Source organism: Oryctolagus cuniculus, chromosome Y (assembly GCF_051225735.1).
Source record: "Oryctolagus cuniculus isolate XC-2025 breed Fujian yellow rabbit chromosome Y, ASM5122573v1, whole genome shotgun sequence".
NCBI lineage: Eukaryota > Metazoa > Chordata > Mammalia > Lagomorpha > Leporidae > Oryctolagus > Oryctolagus cuniculus.
The window spans coordinates 6,525,827-6,543,588 of record NC_142889.1 but is presented as its reverse complement, the minus strand read 5'-3'; the positions used below and the strand labels follow the sequence as shown (position 1 = coordinate 6,543,588).

General features: G+C 41.8%; 1 protein-coding gene across 1 annotated transcript in view; it reads right to left on the bottom strand.

The window, feature by feature from the left end:
* Positions 1-17,762, bottom strand: part of LOC149119170 (ubiquitin-like modifier-activating enzyme 1) — a 37,558-nt gene that overhangs the window by 15,382 nt on the left and 4,414 nt on the right. Inside the window, exons 6-8 of the mRNA XM_089325123.1 lie at positions 16,304-16,410; positions 15,957-16,047; positions 15,717-15,849 (exon numbers count right to left, since the gene is read on the bottom strand). Of these exons, the coding sequence (XP_089181249.1) occupies positions 15,717-15,849; positions 15,957-16,047; positions 16,304-16,410 (331 nt within the window). The remainder of the gene's footprint in view (positions 1-15,716; positions 15,850-15,956; positions 16,048-16,303; positions 16,411-17,762) is intronic.

The following is a 17,762-nucleotide window of genomic DNA, read 5'->3' as shown; positions in this document are numbered from 1 at the left end:
TCTTACCCCGCCCCCTAACTGGAACTGCAGCTGGCAGGGATAGGCCACATTGGTTGCTTACATTTTCCAGTGTAGGCAGCGGGCTGCACTTTTGCCTCCTGTGCCATGAACCCAAAAATTGTGGGGGCCACCTCATAACACACCCCACCAGAGAACAACAATCACAACAATTCAGAGTGACTTCTCTCCCATCACGCAAGTTACACAGCAAAAAATAAATCTGAAAAACAAACACAAGCTCTTTTTAGTGAACAAAGGAGCAGGGAGACCAGCCCTAGTAGGTGGGGCTTAGTACATCAAAGCCTGGCTACTCTCCTCTTTAAGCTGCCAGAAATAAACAGAGCTCCAGGAGGTGGAGCTGCTTGCTTACACTGGCAACCAGCACAGACACATAGCAGCTCACAGCAGAGGAAAAACAATCTAAAAATTAAATCAATCAGAACACAAACAAATGCCAAAGAACAAAGGAAAAATTCTGAATAAGAGTAAGAAAGAACCAATGAACTTGCCAATGGAGCAATCTAAGTCTTCACAAATAGACAGAAGAAAAAGAAATTGAAGTCATGCTAGGAAAAGAGTTCAGAAAATTGATAAGATTACTTAAGAGCAATCAAAAACAAATTCAAGATCTGAATGAGAAGCACTCCCAAGGAACTGAGATTCTAAAGAGAAGCCAAAATGAAATACTGGAAATGAAAGCTTCAAATTGACCAAATAAAAAATGTCGTGGAATCTCTCAGAAATCAAACATATGAAATAGAAGAGTGAATATGAGAACTGGAAGACAAACTTCTGCAATTAATGCAGTAATACTAAATTAACACAGTAATACTAAACATAAGAAGAACAATTAGAAAATTAAAAATCACAGTTTTAGATTTACAAGACTATATCAAGCAATGTAATGTACAGATAATGAGAGCCCTGGAATGTGTGGAAAGAGAGAATGGATTAAAGGCCTTCTTAATGAAATCCTATCTGGCTGGCACCATGGCTCACTTGACTAATCCTCCACCTGCAGTGCTGGCACCCTGGGTTCTAGTCCCAGTCGGGACGCCGGATTCTGTCCCGGTTCCTCCTCTTCCAGTCCAGCTCTCTGTTGTGGCCCAGGAAGGCAGTGCAAGGATGGCCCAGGTCCTTGGGCCCTGCACCCGCATGGGAGACCAGGAGGAAGCACCTGGCTCCTGGCTTCAGATCGGCGCAGCACGCCAGCCATAGCGGCCATTTGGGGGGTGAACCAATGGAAAAGGAAGACCTTTCTCTCTGTCTCTCTCTCTCACTGTCTAAATCTGCCTGTCAAAAAATAAAGAAATACTATTAGCAAACTCCCACAACATCCAAGTACAAGAAATACATAGAACCCCCAACAGACATGACCAGAAAAAGTATTCACCACGACACACTGTAGCAACACTCAGCTCAGTGAAAGAACAGATCTTTTCTTTTTTTTTTTGACAGGCAGAGTGGACAGTGAGAGAGAGACAGAGAGAAAGGTCTTCCTTTTGCCGTTGGTTCACCCTCCAATGGCCGCTGCGGCCGGTGCATCACGCTGATCCGAAGCCAGGAGCCAGGTGCTTCTCCTGGTCTCCCATGCGGGTGCAGGGCCCAAGGACTTGGGCCATCCTCCACTGCACTCCCGGGCCACAGCAGAGAGCTGGCCTGGAAGAGGGGCAACCAGGACAGAATCCGGCACCCCGACCGGGACTAGAACCCGGGGTGCCGGTGCCGCAAGGCGGAGGATTAGCCTAGGGAGCCGCGGTGCCAGCCAAGAACAGATCTTAAAATGTGCCATAGAGAAACTGATAGATGACACTCTGAGGAATCCAATCAGACTCACCCCCGACTTCTCATCACAAACCTTACAGGCAAGGAGAAGTGGCATGATATATTCCAAGTTTTAAAAGAAAAATACTTCCACCTGAGAATACCGTACCTTGCAAAGCCACCATTTACAGATGAAGGGGAAGTAAAGATTTTCACAACAAACAGAAACTGAAAGAATTTTTATGTTCATGTGCAGCCCTTACAACACTGGCTCAAGTATGTGCTGCACAGAAACACAAAAAAAGGAACTTCACTACAAAGAAGATGAATGTGGAAAACGACCTAGCTAGAATACAAAGAAAAACCAAAATACATAAACAGCTCTACTTAAGGAAAGGTGACAGGAAAAAAGACAGTATTTAACAATAGTCACACTGAATGTAAATGGTATCAACTCTACAGTCAAAAGACACAGACTAGCTGAATGGATTAAAAAGAAAACCCATCTACAGAGAGCGGCAAGATGGCGGAATAGGAAGGGAGCACACTGACAGTCTGGGAAGAGACAGTTTAATAAAAGTGGAGATACTGCAGGTTCAAGGAAGAGTAGGGGAAGAAACAGCAGAGGAAACTCTTCCGGAACTAGTGATTCACGTGGACCTGCGTGGAGGGTGTGGGAGCCCACGGCTCGGGACACCAGCGGCAGAATCAACACACCAGCGCTGGAACACGAGGTGAGCTGAATCTCAATAGCCCGAGACACCTGTGGGAGAGCAGAAGGAGGAGACTAGAGGGAACGAGGCTTGAAACCCCGTGGGAGAAAGTTCACTAGGCAAACTAAACTAAGCAGAAAAACCTAACTCTGGGAGTGGGGTGGGGGGGTGAAATAACAGGAAATTGGGACCTAGTGAATGTGTGGTGCTGATGAACTGAGACTGTGAAACAAGAGATGGTGGGTGAGAGAACTCATGGAATTCACGTGAGTACTCTCCAGAGACACAACAATTTGGTAACCTTGGCAACCCAGTGGGAGACTGCAAGAGAATTTGAGCCCACACTGAGTGCAGAACAGATTCCCTGTGTGGTCCTTGGGAAACAGCTTCCGATCTATGGCTCCTGTGGGTACATCATTCGCCTGCTAACTACCTTCAATTCCACTCAGCTGTGCAGAATTACTTCCCTTCTGAATCCAAAAAAAAAAAAAAGAAAGAAAAGAAAGAGAGATTTACCATGCCTAACCTGGGAGTGTCACCTTTGGCACACCCTTAACCCTGAGGAACAAACAGAGCTCTCAGGCCACACCCAGCTCAAGCCTCTAAGGCTCCATCAAAAGCAGACAGTCCACTTAATACAGTCATAGTATAACAAGAAAAAAACACCACAGCAAGGGAAGAAGAATCCAAAGAGCATCCACAATGCCAAGCAACAAATGCAGAAACTGAGGAAACAAGAACAAGGAAGACATTATGGCACCCCCAAAATGAACAAGACACCCCAATTCAAGATTATGAAGATGATGAGATAGAAGAAATGCAAGATACGGATTTCAAAACATTTATGATAAGAACAATAAGAAGTTTTCAAAAACAACTTCTCGACCTACAGAAATCCTTACTGGACAGGATAGAAAATCTCCTTCGAGAAAATGAAATCTTAAGGAGGAATCAAAATGAAACGAAGCAACTAGTAGAACATGAAATGCTGATAGTGAAGAGAAATCATAATGAAATGAAGAACTCAATAGATCAAACGACAAACACATTAGAGAGCCTTAAAAACAGAGTCAGTGAAACAGAAGAGAGAATATCGGATTTAGAAGACAGAGCACAGGAAAGCATACAGTCAAACCAAAGAAAAGAAAAAATATTGTTGGGAATCTACAGGATACTATTAAAAAAACCAACATTTGGGTTCTAGGAGTTCCTGAAGGCATGGAGAGAGAGAAAGGATTAGAAGGCCTTTTTAGTGAGATACTTGCAGAGAACTTCCCAGGTTTGGAGAAGGTCAGAGACATCTGAGTACAGGAAGCTCACAGAACCCCCAATAAACATGACCAAAAAGAGATCCTCACCATGACACATTGTAATTAAACTCACCACAGTGAAACATAAAGAAATATTCTAAAATGTGCAAGAGAGAAAAAAAAGAATCATCAGAAATTACTACAAGGACTTGTATGCCAGCAAACACGGAAACCTATCAGAAATAGATAGATTCCTGGACACATGCAACCTACCTACATTGAACCATGAGGACATCGAAAACCTAAACAGACCTGTAACAGAGAAAGAAATTGAAACAGTAATAAAGGCCCTCCCAACAAAGCAAAGCCCAGGACCAGATGGATTCACTGCTGAATTCTACCAGACATTTAAAGAAGAACTAACTCCAATTCTTCTCGAACTATTCAGAACACTCGAAAAAGAGGGAATCCTCCCAAATTCTTTCTATGAAGCCAGCAACACCTTAATCCGTAAGCCGGACAAAGATGCAGCATTGAAAGAGAATTACAGACCAATATCCCTGATGAACATAGACGCAAAAATCCTCAATAAAATTCTGGCCAATAGAATGCAACAACACATCAGATAGATCATCCACCCAGACCAAGTGGGATTTATCCCTGGTATGCAGGGATGGTTCAATGTTCGCAAAAACAATCAATGCGATATACCACATTAACAGACTGCAGAAGAAAAACCATATGATTATCTCTAATGACGCAGAGAAAGCATCTGATAAAATACAACGTCCATTCATGATGAAAACTCTAAGCAAATTGGGAATAAAAGGAACATACATCAATACAATCATAGCAATTTATGAAAAACCCACGGCCAGCATCCTATTGAATGGGGAAAAGTTGGAAGCATTTCCACTGAGATCTGGTACCACACAGCGATGCCCACTCTCACCACTGCTATTCAATATAGTTCTGAAAGTTTTAGCCAGAGCCATTAGGTAAGAAAAAGAAATTAAAGGGATACAAATCGGGAAGGAAGAAGTCAAACTATCCCTCTTTGCAGATGATATGATTCTTTATTTAGGGGATCTCTACTAAGAGACTATTGGAACTCATAGAAGAGTTTGGCAGAATAGCAGGATATAAAGTCAATGCACAAAAATCAACAGCCTTTGTATACACAGGCAATGCCACGGCTGAGAAAGAACTTCTAAGATCAATCCCATTCACAATAGCCACAAAAACAATCAAATACCTTGGAATAAGCTTAACCAAGGACGTTAAAGATCTCTACGATGAGAATTACAAAACCTTAAAGAAAGAAATAGAAGAGGATACCAAGAAATGGAAAAATCTTCCATGCTCATGGATTGGAAGAGTCAACATCATCAAAATGTCCCTTCTCCCAAAAGCAATTTATAGATTCAATGCAGTACCAATCAAGATACCAAAGACCTTCTTCTCGGATCTGGAAAAAATGAAGCTGAAATTCATATGGAGACAGTGGAGACCTCGATTAGCTAAAGCAATCTTGTACAACAAAAACAAAGCCAGAGGCATCACAATACCAGACTTCAGGACATACTACAGGGCAGTTGTAATCAAAACAGCATGGTACTGGTTACAACAGCATGGTACTGGTTCAGAAACAGATGGGTAGACCAATGGAACAGAATAGAAACACCAGAAATCAACCCAAACAACTACAGCCAACTTATAGTTGATCAAGGATCTAAAACCAATCCCTGTAGTAAGGACAGTCTATTCAATAAATGATGCTGGGACAACTGGATTTCCACGTGCAGAAGCATGAAGCAAGACCCCTACCTTTCACCTTACAGAAAAATCCACTCAGCATGGATTAAAGACCTAAATCCACGACCCGACACCATCAAATTATTAGAGAACATCGGAGAAACCCTGCAAGATATAGGTACCGGCAAAGGCTTCTTAGAAAAGACCCCGGATGCACGTGCAGTCAAAACCAAAGAATGGGAAAAAATACTTGCAAGCTATGCAACAGATAAAGGATTAGTAACCAGAATCTACAAAGAAATCCAGAAACTCCACAACATCAAAACAAACAACCCACTTAAGAGATGGGCCAAGGACCTAAACACACATTTTTCAAAAGAGGAAATCCAAGTGGCCAACAGGCACATGAAGAAATGTTCAGGATCACTAGCACTCAGGGAAATGCAAATCAGAACCACAATGAGGCTTCACCTCACCCCGGTTAGAATGGCTCACATTCAGAAATCTACCAGCAATAGATGCTGGAGAGGATGTGGGGAAAAGGGACACCTACCCACTGTTGGTGGGAATGCAAACTGGTTAAGCCTCTATGGAAGTCAGTCTGGAGATTCCTCAGAAACCTGAATATAACCCTACCATACAACCCAGCTATCACACTCCTTGGAATTTACCCAAAGGAAATGAAATTGGCAAACTAAAAAGCTGTCTGCAACTTAATGTTTATTGCAGCTCAATTCACAACAGCTAAGATCTAGAATCAACCCAAATGCCCATCAACAGTAGACTGGATAAAGAAATTATGGGACATGTACTCTATAGAATACTATACAGCAGTCAAAACCAATGAAACCCAGTCATTTGCAACAAAATGGAGGAATCTGGAAAACATCATGCTGAGTGAAATAAGCCAGTCCCAAAGGGACAAATATCATATGTTCTCCCTGATCGGCGACAACTGAGCACCAAAAGGGAAACCTGCTGAAGTGAAATGGACACTGTGAGAAACGGTGACTTGAACAGCCCTTGCCCTGACTGTTGATGTACAATGTAATACTTTATCCCTTTTAGTATTTTTTTTTGTTCTAGTACTATTGGTTGAACTCTGTAATTAACACACAATTATTCTTAGGTGTTTAAATTTAACTGAAAAGTGATCCCTGTTAAATATAACAGTGGGAATAAGAGAGGGAGGAGATGTACAATGCGGGACATGCTTAAGCTGACTTGCCCCAAATAGTGGAGTTAGAAATGTGCCAGGGGATTCCAATTCAATCCCATGAAGGTTGCACATACCAATGCCATCTCACTAGTCCAAGTAATCAATTTCAGTTCACAATTGATCACACTGATAAATCTAAGAGTCAAAGGGATCACACAAACAAGGCTAGTGTCTGCTAATACTAACTGATAGAATAAAAAAGGGAGAGAACGATCCAACATGGGAAGTGGGATACCCAGCTGACTCATAGAATGGCAGATGTCCTAAATAGCACTCTGGCCTCAGAATCAATCCTTAAGGTAGTCGGATCTTGCTGAAGAGCCCATGAGAATATTTTAGGTATGGAAAGCCAAACACTCTGGCAAAAAAAAAAAAAAAAAAAAACAAGAAAGAGAGACCTAAATGAAAGATCTCTGCGAGTGAGATCCCAGTGGAAAGAACAGGTCTTCAAAGAAGGAGGTACCTTTCTCGAAGGGAGGAGAAAACTTCCACTTTGACTATGACCCTATCTGAATAAGATCGAAGTCGGCGAACTCAAAGGGCTTCCATAGCCTTGGCAACTCATGACTAGAGCCTAGGGTGATTACTGACGCCATAAACAAGAGTGTCAAATTGTTAAGTCAACAACAGGTGTCACTGTGTACTTACTCCTCATGTGGGATCTCTTTCCTTAATGTGTGTCCAATGTGAAGTAATGTTATAACTAGTACTCAAACAGTATTTTACACTTTCTGTTTCTGTGTGGGCGCAAACTGATGAACTCTTTACTTAACATATACTAAATCAATCTTCTGTATATAAAGAGAATTGAAAATGAATCTTGATATGAACGAAATGGGAGAGGGAGCGGGAGATGGGAGGGTTGTGAGTGGGAGGGAAGTTATGGGGCGGGGGAAGCCATTGTAATCCATAAGCTGTACTCTGGAAATTTATATTGACTAAATAAAGATAAAAAGAAAATGAAAGGCAACCCATCTATCTGTTTTCTTCAGCAATCACACCTCACCAGCAAAGATGCTTGTAGACTGAAAGGGAAAAAAGGTATTCCAAGCTAACAGAAACGAAAAAAGTGGCCATCCTAATATCAGACAAAATAGACTTTAGCACACCAACTATTAAAAAGAGACAAAGAATGACACTACATAATGATTAAAGGATCAATCCAACACAAAGACATTACTATTATAAATCTGTATGCATCTAATTACTGGGCGCCTGGCTATTTGAAAGAATTATTATGGGATCTAAAAGAAGATACAGACTCAAATATCATAGAAATAGGGGACTTCAATACCCCACCTTCAGCAAGGGACAGATCAAACAGACAGAAAATCAACAGGATGGCCGGCGCTGCGGCTCACTAAGGCTAATCCTATGCCTGAGGCGCCAACATCCCGGGTTCTAGTCCCGGTTGGGGCACCGGATTCTGTCCCAGCTGCTCCTCTTCCAGTCCAGCTCTCTGCTGTGGCCTGGGAAGGCAGCAGAAGGTGTCCCAAGTTTTTGGGCCCTGCACCCGCATGGGGGACCAGGAGGAAGCACCTGCCTTCTGGCTTCGGATCGGCGCAGCGTGCCGGCCGTAGAGGCCATTTTGGGGGGTGAACCAATGGAAGGAAGACCTTTCTTTCTGTCTCTCTCTCACTGTCTAACTCTGCCTGTCAAAAAAGGAAAGGAGAGGGGAGGGGAGGGGAGGGGAGGGAAGGAAATCAACAGGGCAACAAACAGAGCTATTTGATACTACAGATCAAACAGACCTAGCAGATATTTACAGAGCCTTCCACCCCACAGCTACAGAGTACACATATTTCTCCCCTGTGCATGCAACTTTCTCTAGGATTGACCATATGCTAGGTCATAAAGCGAGTCTCAGCTAATTCAAAAAAGTTTAAATCGCACCATGTATCTTCTCAGACCACAATGCAATGAAGCTGGAAATCAACAACTTGGGAATCTCTAAAGCATATACAAACACGTGGAGACTGAACAAGATGCTCCTGAACAAACAGTGGGTCGTAGAAGAAATCAAAAGAGAAATCAAAAAATTTCAGGAAGCAAGAAGACAATACAACCTATCTATATTTGTGGGATACAGCAAACGGTAAGAGAAACGTTTATAGCAATAGGTGTCTACTTTAAGAAACTGGAAAGTCACAAAATAAATGAACTCTCTAAGTACCTCAAGGATCTAGAAAAACTACAGCAAACCAAATGCAAAGCTAGTAGGTGAAAAGAAACTATAAAATTAAAGAAGAAATCAACAAAATTGAAACAAAAAATAAGCAAAATGAAGATTTGGTTTTTTGGAAAAATAAACAAAATTGACACAACATAGGCCCAACTAACTGAAAAAGGTGATAAGACTCAAATCGATAAAATTAGAGATGGTAATGGAAATTTAACAACAGACACACCATAAATAAAACCTAAACAGACCCATAACCAGACAGAAATTGAATCAGTAATAAACGCCCTCCCAACAAAGAAGAGCCCAGGGCCAGATAGCTTCATTGCTGAATTCTACCATAAATTTAAAGAAGAACTAAACCCAGTTCTTCTCAAATTATTCAAAACAATTTAAGGGGAAGGAATCCACCCAATAAGCCAATATCACCTTAATTCCTAAACCTAGAAAAGATGCAACAGAGAAAGAAAACTATAGACCAAGCTCCCTGATGAATACAGAAGAAAAAATACTCAATAAAATCCTGGTCAAGGCTGGTGCCGCGGCTCACTAGGCTAGTCCTCCGCCTTGCGGCGCCAGCACACCGGGTTCTAGTCCCAGTCGGGGCGCCGGTTCTGTCCCAGTTGCCGCTCTTCCAGGCCAGCTCTCTGCTGTGGCCAGGGAGTGCAGTGGAGGATGGCCCAAGTCCTTGGGCCCTGCACCCCATGGGAGACCAGGAGAAGCACCTGGCTCCTGGCTTCAGATCAGCGCGGCGCGCCGGCCACAGCACGCCGGCCGCGGCGGCCATTGGAGGGTGAACCAACGGCAAAGGAAGACCTTTCTCTCTGTCTCTCTCTCTCACTGTCCACTCTGCCTGTCCAAAAAAAAAAAAATACTGGTCAAATGAATCCAACTACACATCAGAAAGATCACTCACCCAGACCAAATGGGATTTATCCCTGGTATGCAGGGATGGTTGCACATTTGAAAATCAACCAATATGATAAATCACATTAACAAACTGAGGAACAAAAGCCATTTGATTATCTCAACAGATGCAGAGAAAGCATCTGACAAAATACAACACCCTTTCACGATGAAAGCTGTAAGCAAATTGGGTTTATAAGGAACATTCCTCAACACAAGCAAGGTAATTTATGACAAACCCATGGCCAGCATCACATTGAGGGGGGAATATTTGTAAGCATTCCCACAGAATTCTAGGATGAGAGAGAGATGCCCACTCTCACCACTGCTATTCAATATAACTCTGGAAATTTTAGCCAGAGCTATTAGGCAAGAAAAATTAATCAAGCCGGCGCCATGACTCAATAGGCTAATCCTCCGCCTGTGGCGCCAGCACCCCGGGTTCTAGTCCCAGTTGGGGCGCCGGATTCTGTCCCGGTTGCCCCTCTTCCAGGCCAGCTCTCTGCTGTGGCCCGGGAGTGCAGTGGAGGATGGCCCAAGTCCTTGGGCCCTGCACCGCACGGGAGACCAGGATAAGCAGCTGGCTCCTGCCTTCGGATCAGCGCGGTGTGCCAGCCGCAGCGCGCCAGCCACAGCGGCCACTGGGGGGTGAACCAACCAAAAAGGAAGATCTTTCTCTCTCTCTCACTGTCCACTCTGCCTGTCAAACAAACAAACAAAAAGAAATCGAACAGAAGTTGGGAAGGAGGAAGTCAAACTATCTCTATTTGCAGATAACATGATTCTGTATTTAGGGGATAAGAGACCTTTGGAACTCATAATAGAGTTTTGTAAAGTAGCAGGATACAAAAACAACACCCAGAAATCAACAGCTTTTGTATACACAGACAATGCCATGGCTCAGAAAGAATTTCCAAGGACAACCCTACAAAAGCAATCAAGTACCTTGGAATAAATTTAACCAAGTATTTCAAAGATCTCTACAATGAGAATTACAAAACATTAAAGAACAAAATAGAAGAAGATATAAAAAAAGGAAAAATCTGCCATTCTCGCGTATTGGAAGAGTCAATATCATCAAAATGTCCATTCTGCCAAAAAGCAATTTATATATTCAATGCGATAACCAATCAAAATACCAAAGACATTCTTCTCAGATCTAGAAAAAATAATGCTGAAATCAAATGGGGGAACAGGAGACCTCAAATAGCTAAAGCAATCTTATACAACAAAAACAAAGCTGGAGGCATCACACTACCTGACATCAAGATATGCTACAGGGTAGTTATAATCAAAACAGCCTGGTACTAGACAAAATTGCAACAGAATAGAAACCCCAGAAATCAATCCAAACTTCTACAACCAACTGATATTTGACAAAGGAGCTAAAACTAACCCCTAGTGCAGGGACACTGTCTTCAACAAATGGTGCTGAGAAAACTGGATGCCCACATACAGAAGTATGAAGACCCCTACCTTACACCCTACACAAAAACCCACTCGACATGGATTAAAGATCTAAATCTATGCCACGACACTGTAAAATTAATCAAGAACACTGGGGAAACCCTTCAAGACATTGCAACAGGCAAAGAATTCCTGAAAAAGACCTCAGAGGCACAGGTAGTGAAAGCAAAAATGAACAAATGAGATTACCTCAAATTGAGAAGCTTCTGAACAGCAAAAGAAACAGTCAGGAAAGTGCAGAACAGGAGAAACTATTTGCAGACTATGCAACCAAAAAACAATTAATAAACAGTATCTACAAAGAGATCAAGAAACTCCACAAGAACAAAACAAACACCACAGTTAAGAGAAGGGCCAAGGACTTTAACAGGCATTTTTCAAAATATGAAAATCAAATGGCCAACAGACACAAGAAAAAATGTTCAGGATCTCTAGCTGTCAAGGAAATGCAAATCAAAACCATAATGAGGTTTCACCTCACCCTGTTAGATTGGCTCATGTACAGAAATCAACAAGCAACAATAGGAATGTAAACTGGTAAAGCCACCGTGGAAAACAGTACGGAGATACCTCAAAAATCTGAACACAGACCTACCATATGACCCAGCCATCCCACTCCTGGGAGTTTACCCAAGGACATGAAATCAGTAAACAAAGAGCTATCTGCACCTCCATGTTTATTGCAGCTCAATTCACCATAGCTATGTCATGGAAGCAACCTAAATGTCCATCAACCAAAGTGTGGATAAAGAAATTGTGGGATATGTACACTATGGAATGCATGGCAGTTAAAAAAAAAAAAAAAGGATGAAATCCGTTCCTTTGCAACAAAATGGAGCAAGTTGGGAAACCTCATACTTAGTGAAATAACCCAGTCCCAAAGAAAGGGACAAATACCATATGGTCTCCTTTACTTGGGAGAACAGAACTTCTAAAATAAAAGCTAAAGAAGCAAAAATGACACTTTTAGAATCAGTGACTTGAATAGTCCTTGACCTGACTGTCGAGGGAGAGTTTATTATTTTCACTTTTTATTTTGTGTATTTTTCCTCTGTTTTCTTTCTTTTCCTTTTCTCTTCTTCATACTATCTACTGAACTCTTTATGTAACATAAGAGTTAATCATATGTATTTTAATTCAATTGGAAAAAGATACATGTTAAAAACAAGAGAGGGAATAAGAGAGGGAGGAGGTAGTCTATAATTGTAAAGCAGTACAGTTCTGCATACAGTCATGCAGACTTAACTCCAAGGGTACAGCCTAAAAAATGGACATGGGACTCCAAACACATAAAAATTGGTGGTACAAATGCCATCTTTACTGTTAAAGTGGTCATATTAAATGTTAAAGTCAACATATGGATAGGTTTAAGTGTAAAAGTGATCATATTTGTAACATCAAGTGCCTGGTAATAATCATAGAATTAAAAAGGAAAGAAAGGCAAATATGGGAAGCAGTTCACACAGCAGACTCCTAGAATGACATTCACAGTAAATAACATTGACCTCAGAATCAACCCTTAAGGCTCCCTTGTCTGGCTGAAAGGCCTGTGAGAGAATTTCAGGCATGGAAAGCCAAGACTTTGGCAAAAAACATCCTATATGGAGGATCTCTGTGAAATCTCAGAGGAAAGAAAGGACCATCAAAGAAGGATGTAGGGATGAGAGAACATCCACTTTGCTTATGGCCATGTCCAGATAACGATGTAGTCTATGGTCACAAAAGGCTTCCATAGTCTTGGCAGCCCATGGCAAGAACTTCAGGTGATCACTGATGTCATAAATAAGAGTGTTAATTGTTAAAGGAACGACAGAAGTCACTATGCACTTAATCCCCATGTAGGACCTCTGTCCTTTTTGAGTTGTACTATGAGAATCGGCTGCAAATCTTTTCTCAAACTGTACTCTCTATGCTGTGTGTATGTGTGTGGATGCAACCTGTTGAAATCTATGCTTAACGTGGAGTTGGTCCACTGTATATAAAATCAAACTAAAAATGAACCATAATGAAGAAGTAGATGGGAGACAGAGAGGTGGCGGGATGGGAGTTGGGGTGGGAAGCAGGGGTATAGGGGAGAAGAACCATTATATTCCTGAAGTTCTGTGAAAAAATTCATTCTTTAAATAAAACCTTAAAAAAGATTGCTGTCTGCCTGTCTTTAGCTTTCAACTAAAATGAAATAATTAAAAGCAGTCAGGAAAACTGATTGTTTTTTTTTTCCCTCAATGATAGGATAACTTTTTTTTTTCTTTCTCAATGATAGGATCACATCAAGTTTTCACTAAATGTAAAAGCTCACCTTAGGTGATTCAGTGGAAATGAGATTATCTCTATAAAAATTACAAAATTACTGTAGAAATAAACATATACAAAATTCTACCAAAAGTATGTAATCTTCACAACTGTTTATCAAATGCCATTGTTACCTAATTTCACTGAGTCTTATGACCTGTGACCTTACCATTCATTAAATTTTAAAATTTTGGCCATAAATTCTTTCAGAAACCTTTTTTTGGTCATATTCCACTGTACTGAGCCACAAGTATTTTTCATATGTAGAAATGAAATTTATGTCTCTTTGGTATCTTCCAAGTCTCAACATATTCATTTGTTTTCTAGAGCTTCGTGAATATATAGGATTTATAACACTAACATTAATCTTTTTTAATAAATTTATTGAGAAAATTAATCATATTTAGACCACTAACAGACTGGTAAATGACACAGTAAAATAAAAGAAAAGGAATAAACCAAGAATAAGTGAACTGTGCAGCATGAGATAGTTTAAAAAGGCATTTCTAAAAGTTTCTGGAAAACCAGAATTACCTACTGCATTACAGAGCTCTTTGAAGATAAAAACATTTTAGTTTCAATTACCATGAGATTCTGACATGCTCTTATACACATTTTATCCAAGTCTTTAAGAAGGGATGATGGGGAGCTGGTGTTGTGGCAAACTCAGCTCTCTTCTATGACCTGACCAAAGCAGGGGAAGATGGCACAAGTGCTTCAGCCCTGGCACCTGTGTGGGAGACTTGGAAGAAGCTCCTGGCTCCTGGCTTCGGATCAGCTCAGCTCTGGCCACTGTGGCTATATGGGGCATTAACCAGCAGACAGAAGACGCCCCCACCCACCCACCCATGGCCTTCTGTAACTCTTCCTTTCAAATAAGTACATACATATATTTTTTTTACAGGCAAAGTGGACAGTGAGAGAGAGAGACAAAGACAAAAGTCTTCCTTTTGCCGTTGGTTCACCCTCCAATGGCCGCCGTGGCCAGCTTGCTGCGGCTGGCACACTGCGCTGATCCGAAGGCAGGAGCCAGCTGCTTATCCTGCTCTCCCATGGGGTGCAGGGCCCAAGCACTTGGGCCATCCTCCACTGCACTCCCGGGCCATAGCAGAGAGCTGGCCTGGAAGAGGGGCAACCGGGACAGAATCCGGTGCCCCGACCGGGACTAGAACCCCGTGTGCCGGTGCCACAAGGCGGAGGATTAGCCTATTGAGCCGTGGTGCTGGCTCATACATATTTTTTTAAAATGGGATGATGGATGAAGGGCAGTGAGAAAGCATTATTTTGAAAAACAGAAAAGGCTAGCATTTTTCCAAACATGGCACACAGCAAAAAACTCAGAGATCAATTCAGCAAGTCCCAGGGAAATGACTCATGAAGAAACACATAAAGGTAAATTACCATCATAATGCTTATAATCAGTGGTAGAAAATACAGGCATACTACAAAGGGAAGAAAAGTATGAACAAGAATTACTGAGGAAAACAATGCAGTCAAGTAACCCAGAACAGTTGTTCTGGGTTGAAGCAAAACGACTGTCAACGTACACTTTAAACTCATAAGAAAATTCTTTAAAAAATAACTAAGATAATGGCAATTTCTGACACGAAAAATAATGATCACGTACACATAAATGTTAAAAGGCATTCTTTAGGCATAAAGAAAATATTACCTGATGAAAATATGGGCCCAAAGACAGGCAGGATGAAAACTAAAAATTCTGAGAATTTGGGTGATTTTATTCATTATATTTCTTTGTAAATAATGTATTGCAAAGTTTATGGTACATATAAACAAAAATATTTGATACAAAGATGATAAAAATCAAAGTATTTTAAGGTTCTGTGAATCAACAAAATATCGTAAGCTACACTAAGCACATATTAAGGATATACTACAAATTTAAAGTCAACAATTTAAAAGCAAATGGAATCAAACACTAGTGGCATGCACTCCAAAGTCTCTCGGTAACTTTATAACTTCCTTTTTCTATGATCTCATAGACACCTCTCTAAGTCCCAGCTAAGATTCCAGACTCATTCTTGGCTTTTATTTTAGTTTGAAGTGCAGACATGTTACTACATAGCTTTTGCATTGGCTCACCTACTTTCCCTTTGTTCCAAGCAACCACTTCTCACTTGTGGCCCACCCCTGTGATGGCTATGACATACCCAGAACTTTGATCTCAACAGGATGAATGCCATTCAGTTCACTCATGCCCTGAACTTCCGTGAAGGAGACAAAGTCTCCACTCTCAAATCCATGTCGGGTCTCATCCAGGCATGTAACAATCCCAGGGTTGTCCTATATGGAGAAAGAGTTAAACTTCAGAAGCAGGCTCAACTGCCAGCACAAAGAATGATTTGGTACCGTCCTGCTTATTCTGGAACCCCTAGGATTGGTCTCCTTACCTTCGTGACCATAGAAACCATAGCACTGAGTGGCTGCTCCCCATTAGAATCCATAACAATCATTTCCTTTCCAAAGTCACAGAACAGCTGCCTGTAGAGGGAACCAAAAGGACTGGTGCATGACACCCACGAAAACAGACACTGCAGGTTCTTCAATATACAGTAAGTACTGGCCAAGCAAACTCGGTACACTGGTGACAATTAGGTGGCACCGAATCATGCCATACTGGGAGAATGAATATGTGAAACTGAAAATTCAGATGTCTAAATGGAATCTGAAGGCAATACACGCCTCCCAGTGTGAGTCTGGCAAGTGTTGGAGGAAGGAAGGAAAGATAAAAACTCACCCAAACAGGCCACGTGTGTCTGCTACCACAAGCTTGATGCCATGGTTGTGGCAGAACTCACCCACCTGCAGCTGATCCTCCAAGGGAGTGTTAGTAAGGACCACTACCTGTAAAAAATCATAGGACTGGGCTAAAAACCTGACACTGTAAGTAACAGAGAGAATAAGCACTAAGTTTTCCTCTGGTTAAACTCTCTTCCTCAAACTGTTGTATACTTCCTGTGTGTGTCAGATTCGGGAGGGTAAGAACTGGTGAAACAATATGAACTCTCAGAGACTATGACAAAAAATCAAAGATGACCTGTAAAGAATCTGATGAACAACTATTTCATTTCTTTAACTAATACTCACTACTGCCTGTATTTTTTTGTGCTTGAGGGGTCAAAAAAAAAAAAAAAGCAACAACACTATTCCAGTGAAAACATCTTGCGTTTATCTCCACCAAACCCTATTGCTCCAATACTTAAGAAAATAGTTGTAGGGGCCACTGCCTGTGGTGTTGTAGGTTAAGCCTATGCCTGTGGTGCTGGAATCCCATATGGGCACAGTACGAATCCTAGCTGCTACACTTCTAATCCAGCTCCCAGGCTACGGCCTGGAAAAGAGGTGGAATATAGCTCGAGTGCATGGGCCCCATACCCACACGGGAGACCTGGATGAAACTCCTGGCTTCTGGTTTTGGATCAGCCCAGCTTTGGCAGCTTAAGCCATCGGGGGAGTGAATTAGTGGATGGATAACCTCTCTGTGTGTCCCTCTCTCTCTGTAACTCTGCCTTTCAAACAAATAAATGAATTCTTAAAATACTTATTCAGCCACAATCTATAGGATTTGTTTTTTATTGCCATCATTTATTCACCAGGATAAATTCCAACTCCTACATCAGGGATCCTTGTGCCCTAGTCCTCTAGTATAGAAAATCAGCTATTTAATTTTACTAAAAATTAGGCGCACTATTAAGCCTAAGTCTCATAAATACTCTGTAAGGCCCACATTTCTGTGTATTCACAGGAAATAATAAGGCAGAAGAAGTCAAATGACTTTCTCTAGACCATACTCTAGGCTGGCGCTGCGGCTCACTAGGCTAATCCTCTGCCTTGCAGCGCCGGCACACCGGGTTCTAGTTCCGGTCGGGGCACCGGATTCTGTCCCGGTTGCCCCTCTTCCAGGCCAGCTCTCTGCTATGGCCTGGGAGTGCAGTGGAGGATGGCCCAAGTGCTTGGGCCCTGCACCCCATGGGAGACCAGGAGAAGTACCTGGCTCCTGCCATCGGATCAGCACGGTGTGCCGGCCACAGAGCACCAGCCGCGGCGGCCATTGGAGGGTGAACCAACTGCAAAAGGAAGACTTTTGTCTTTGTCTCTCTCTCTCACTGTCCACTCTGCCTGTCAAAATAAATAAATAAATAAATAAAAATAAAAAAAAATAGACCATACACTAGAAGAGTTCAAGACTTAAACAG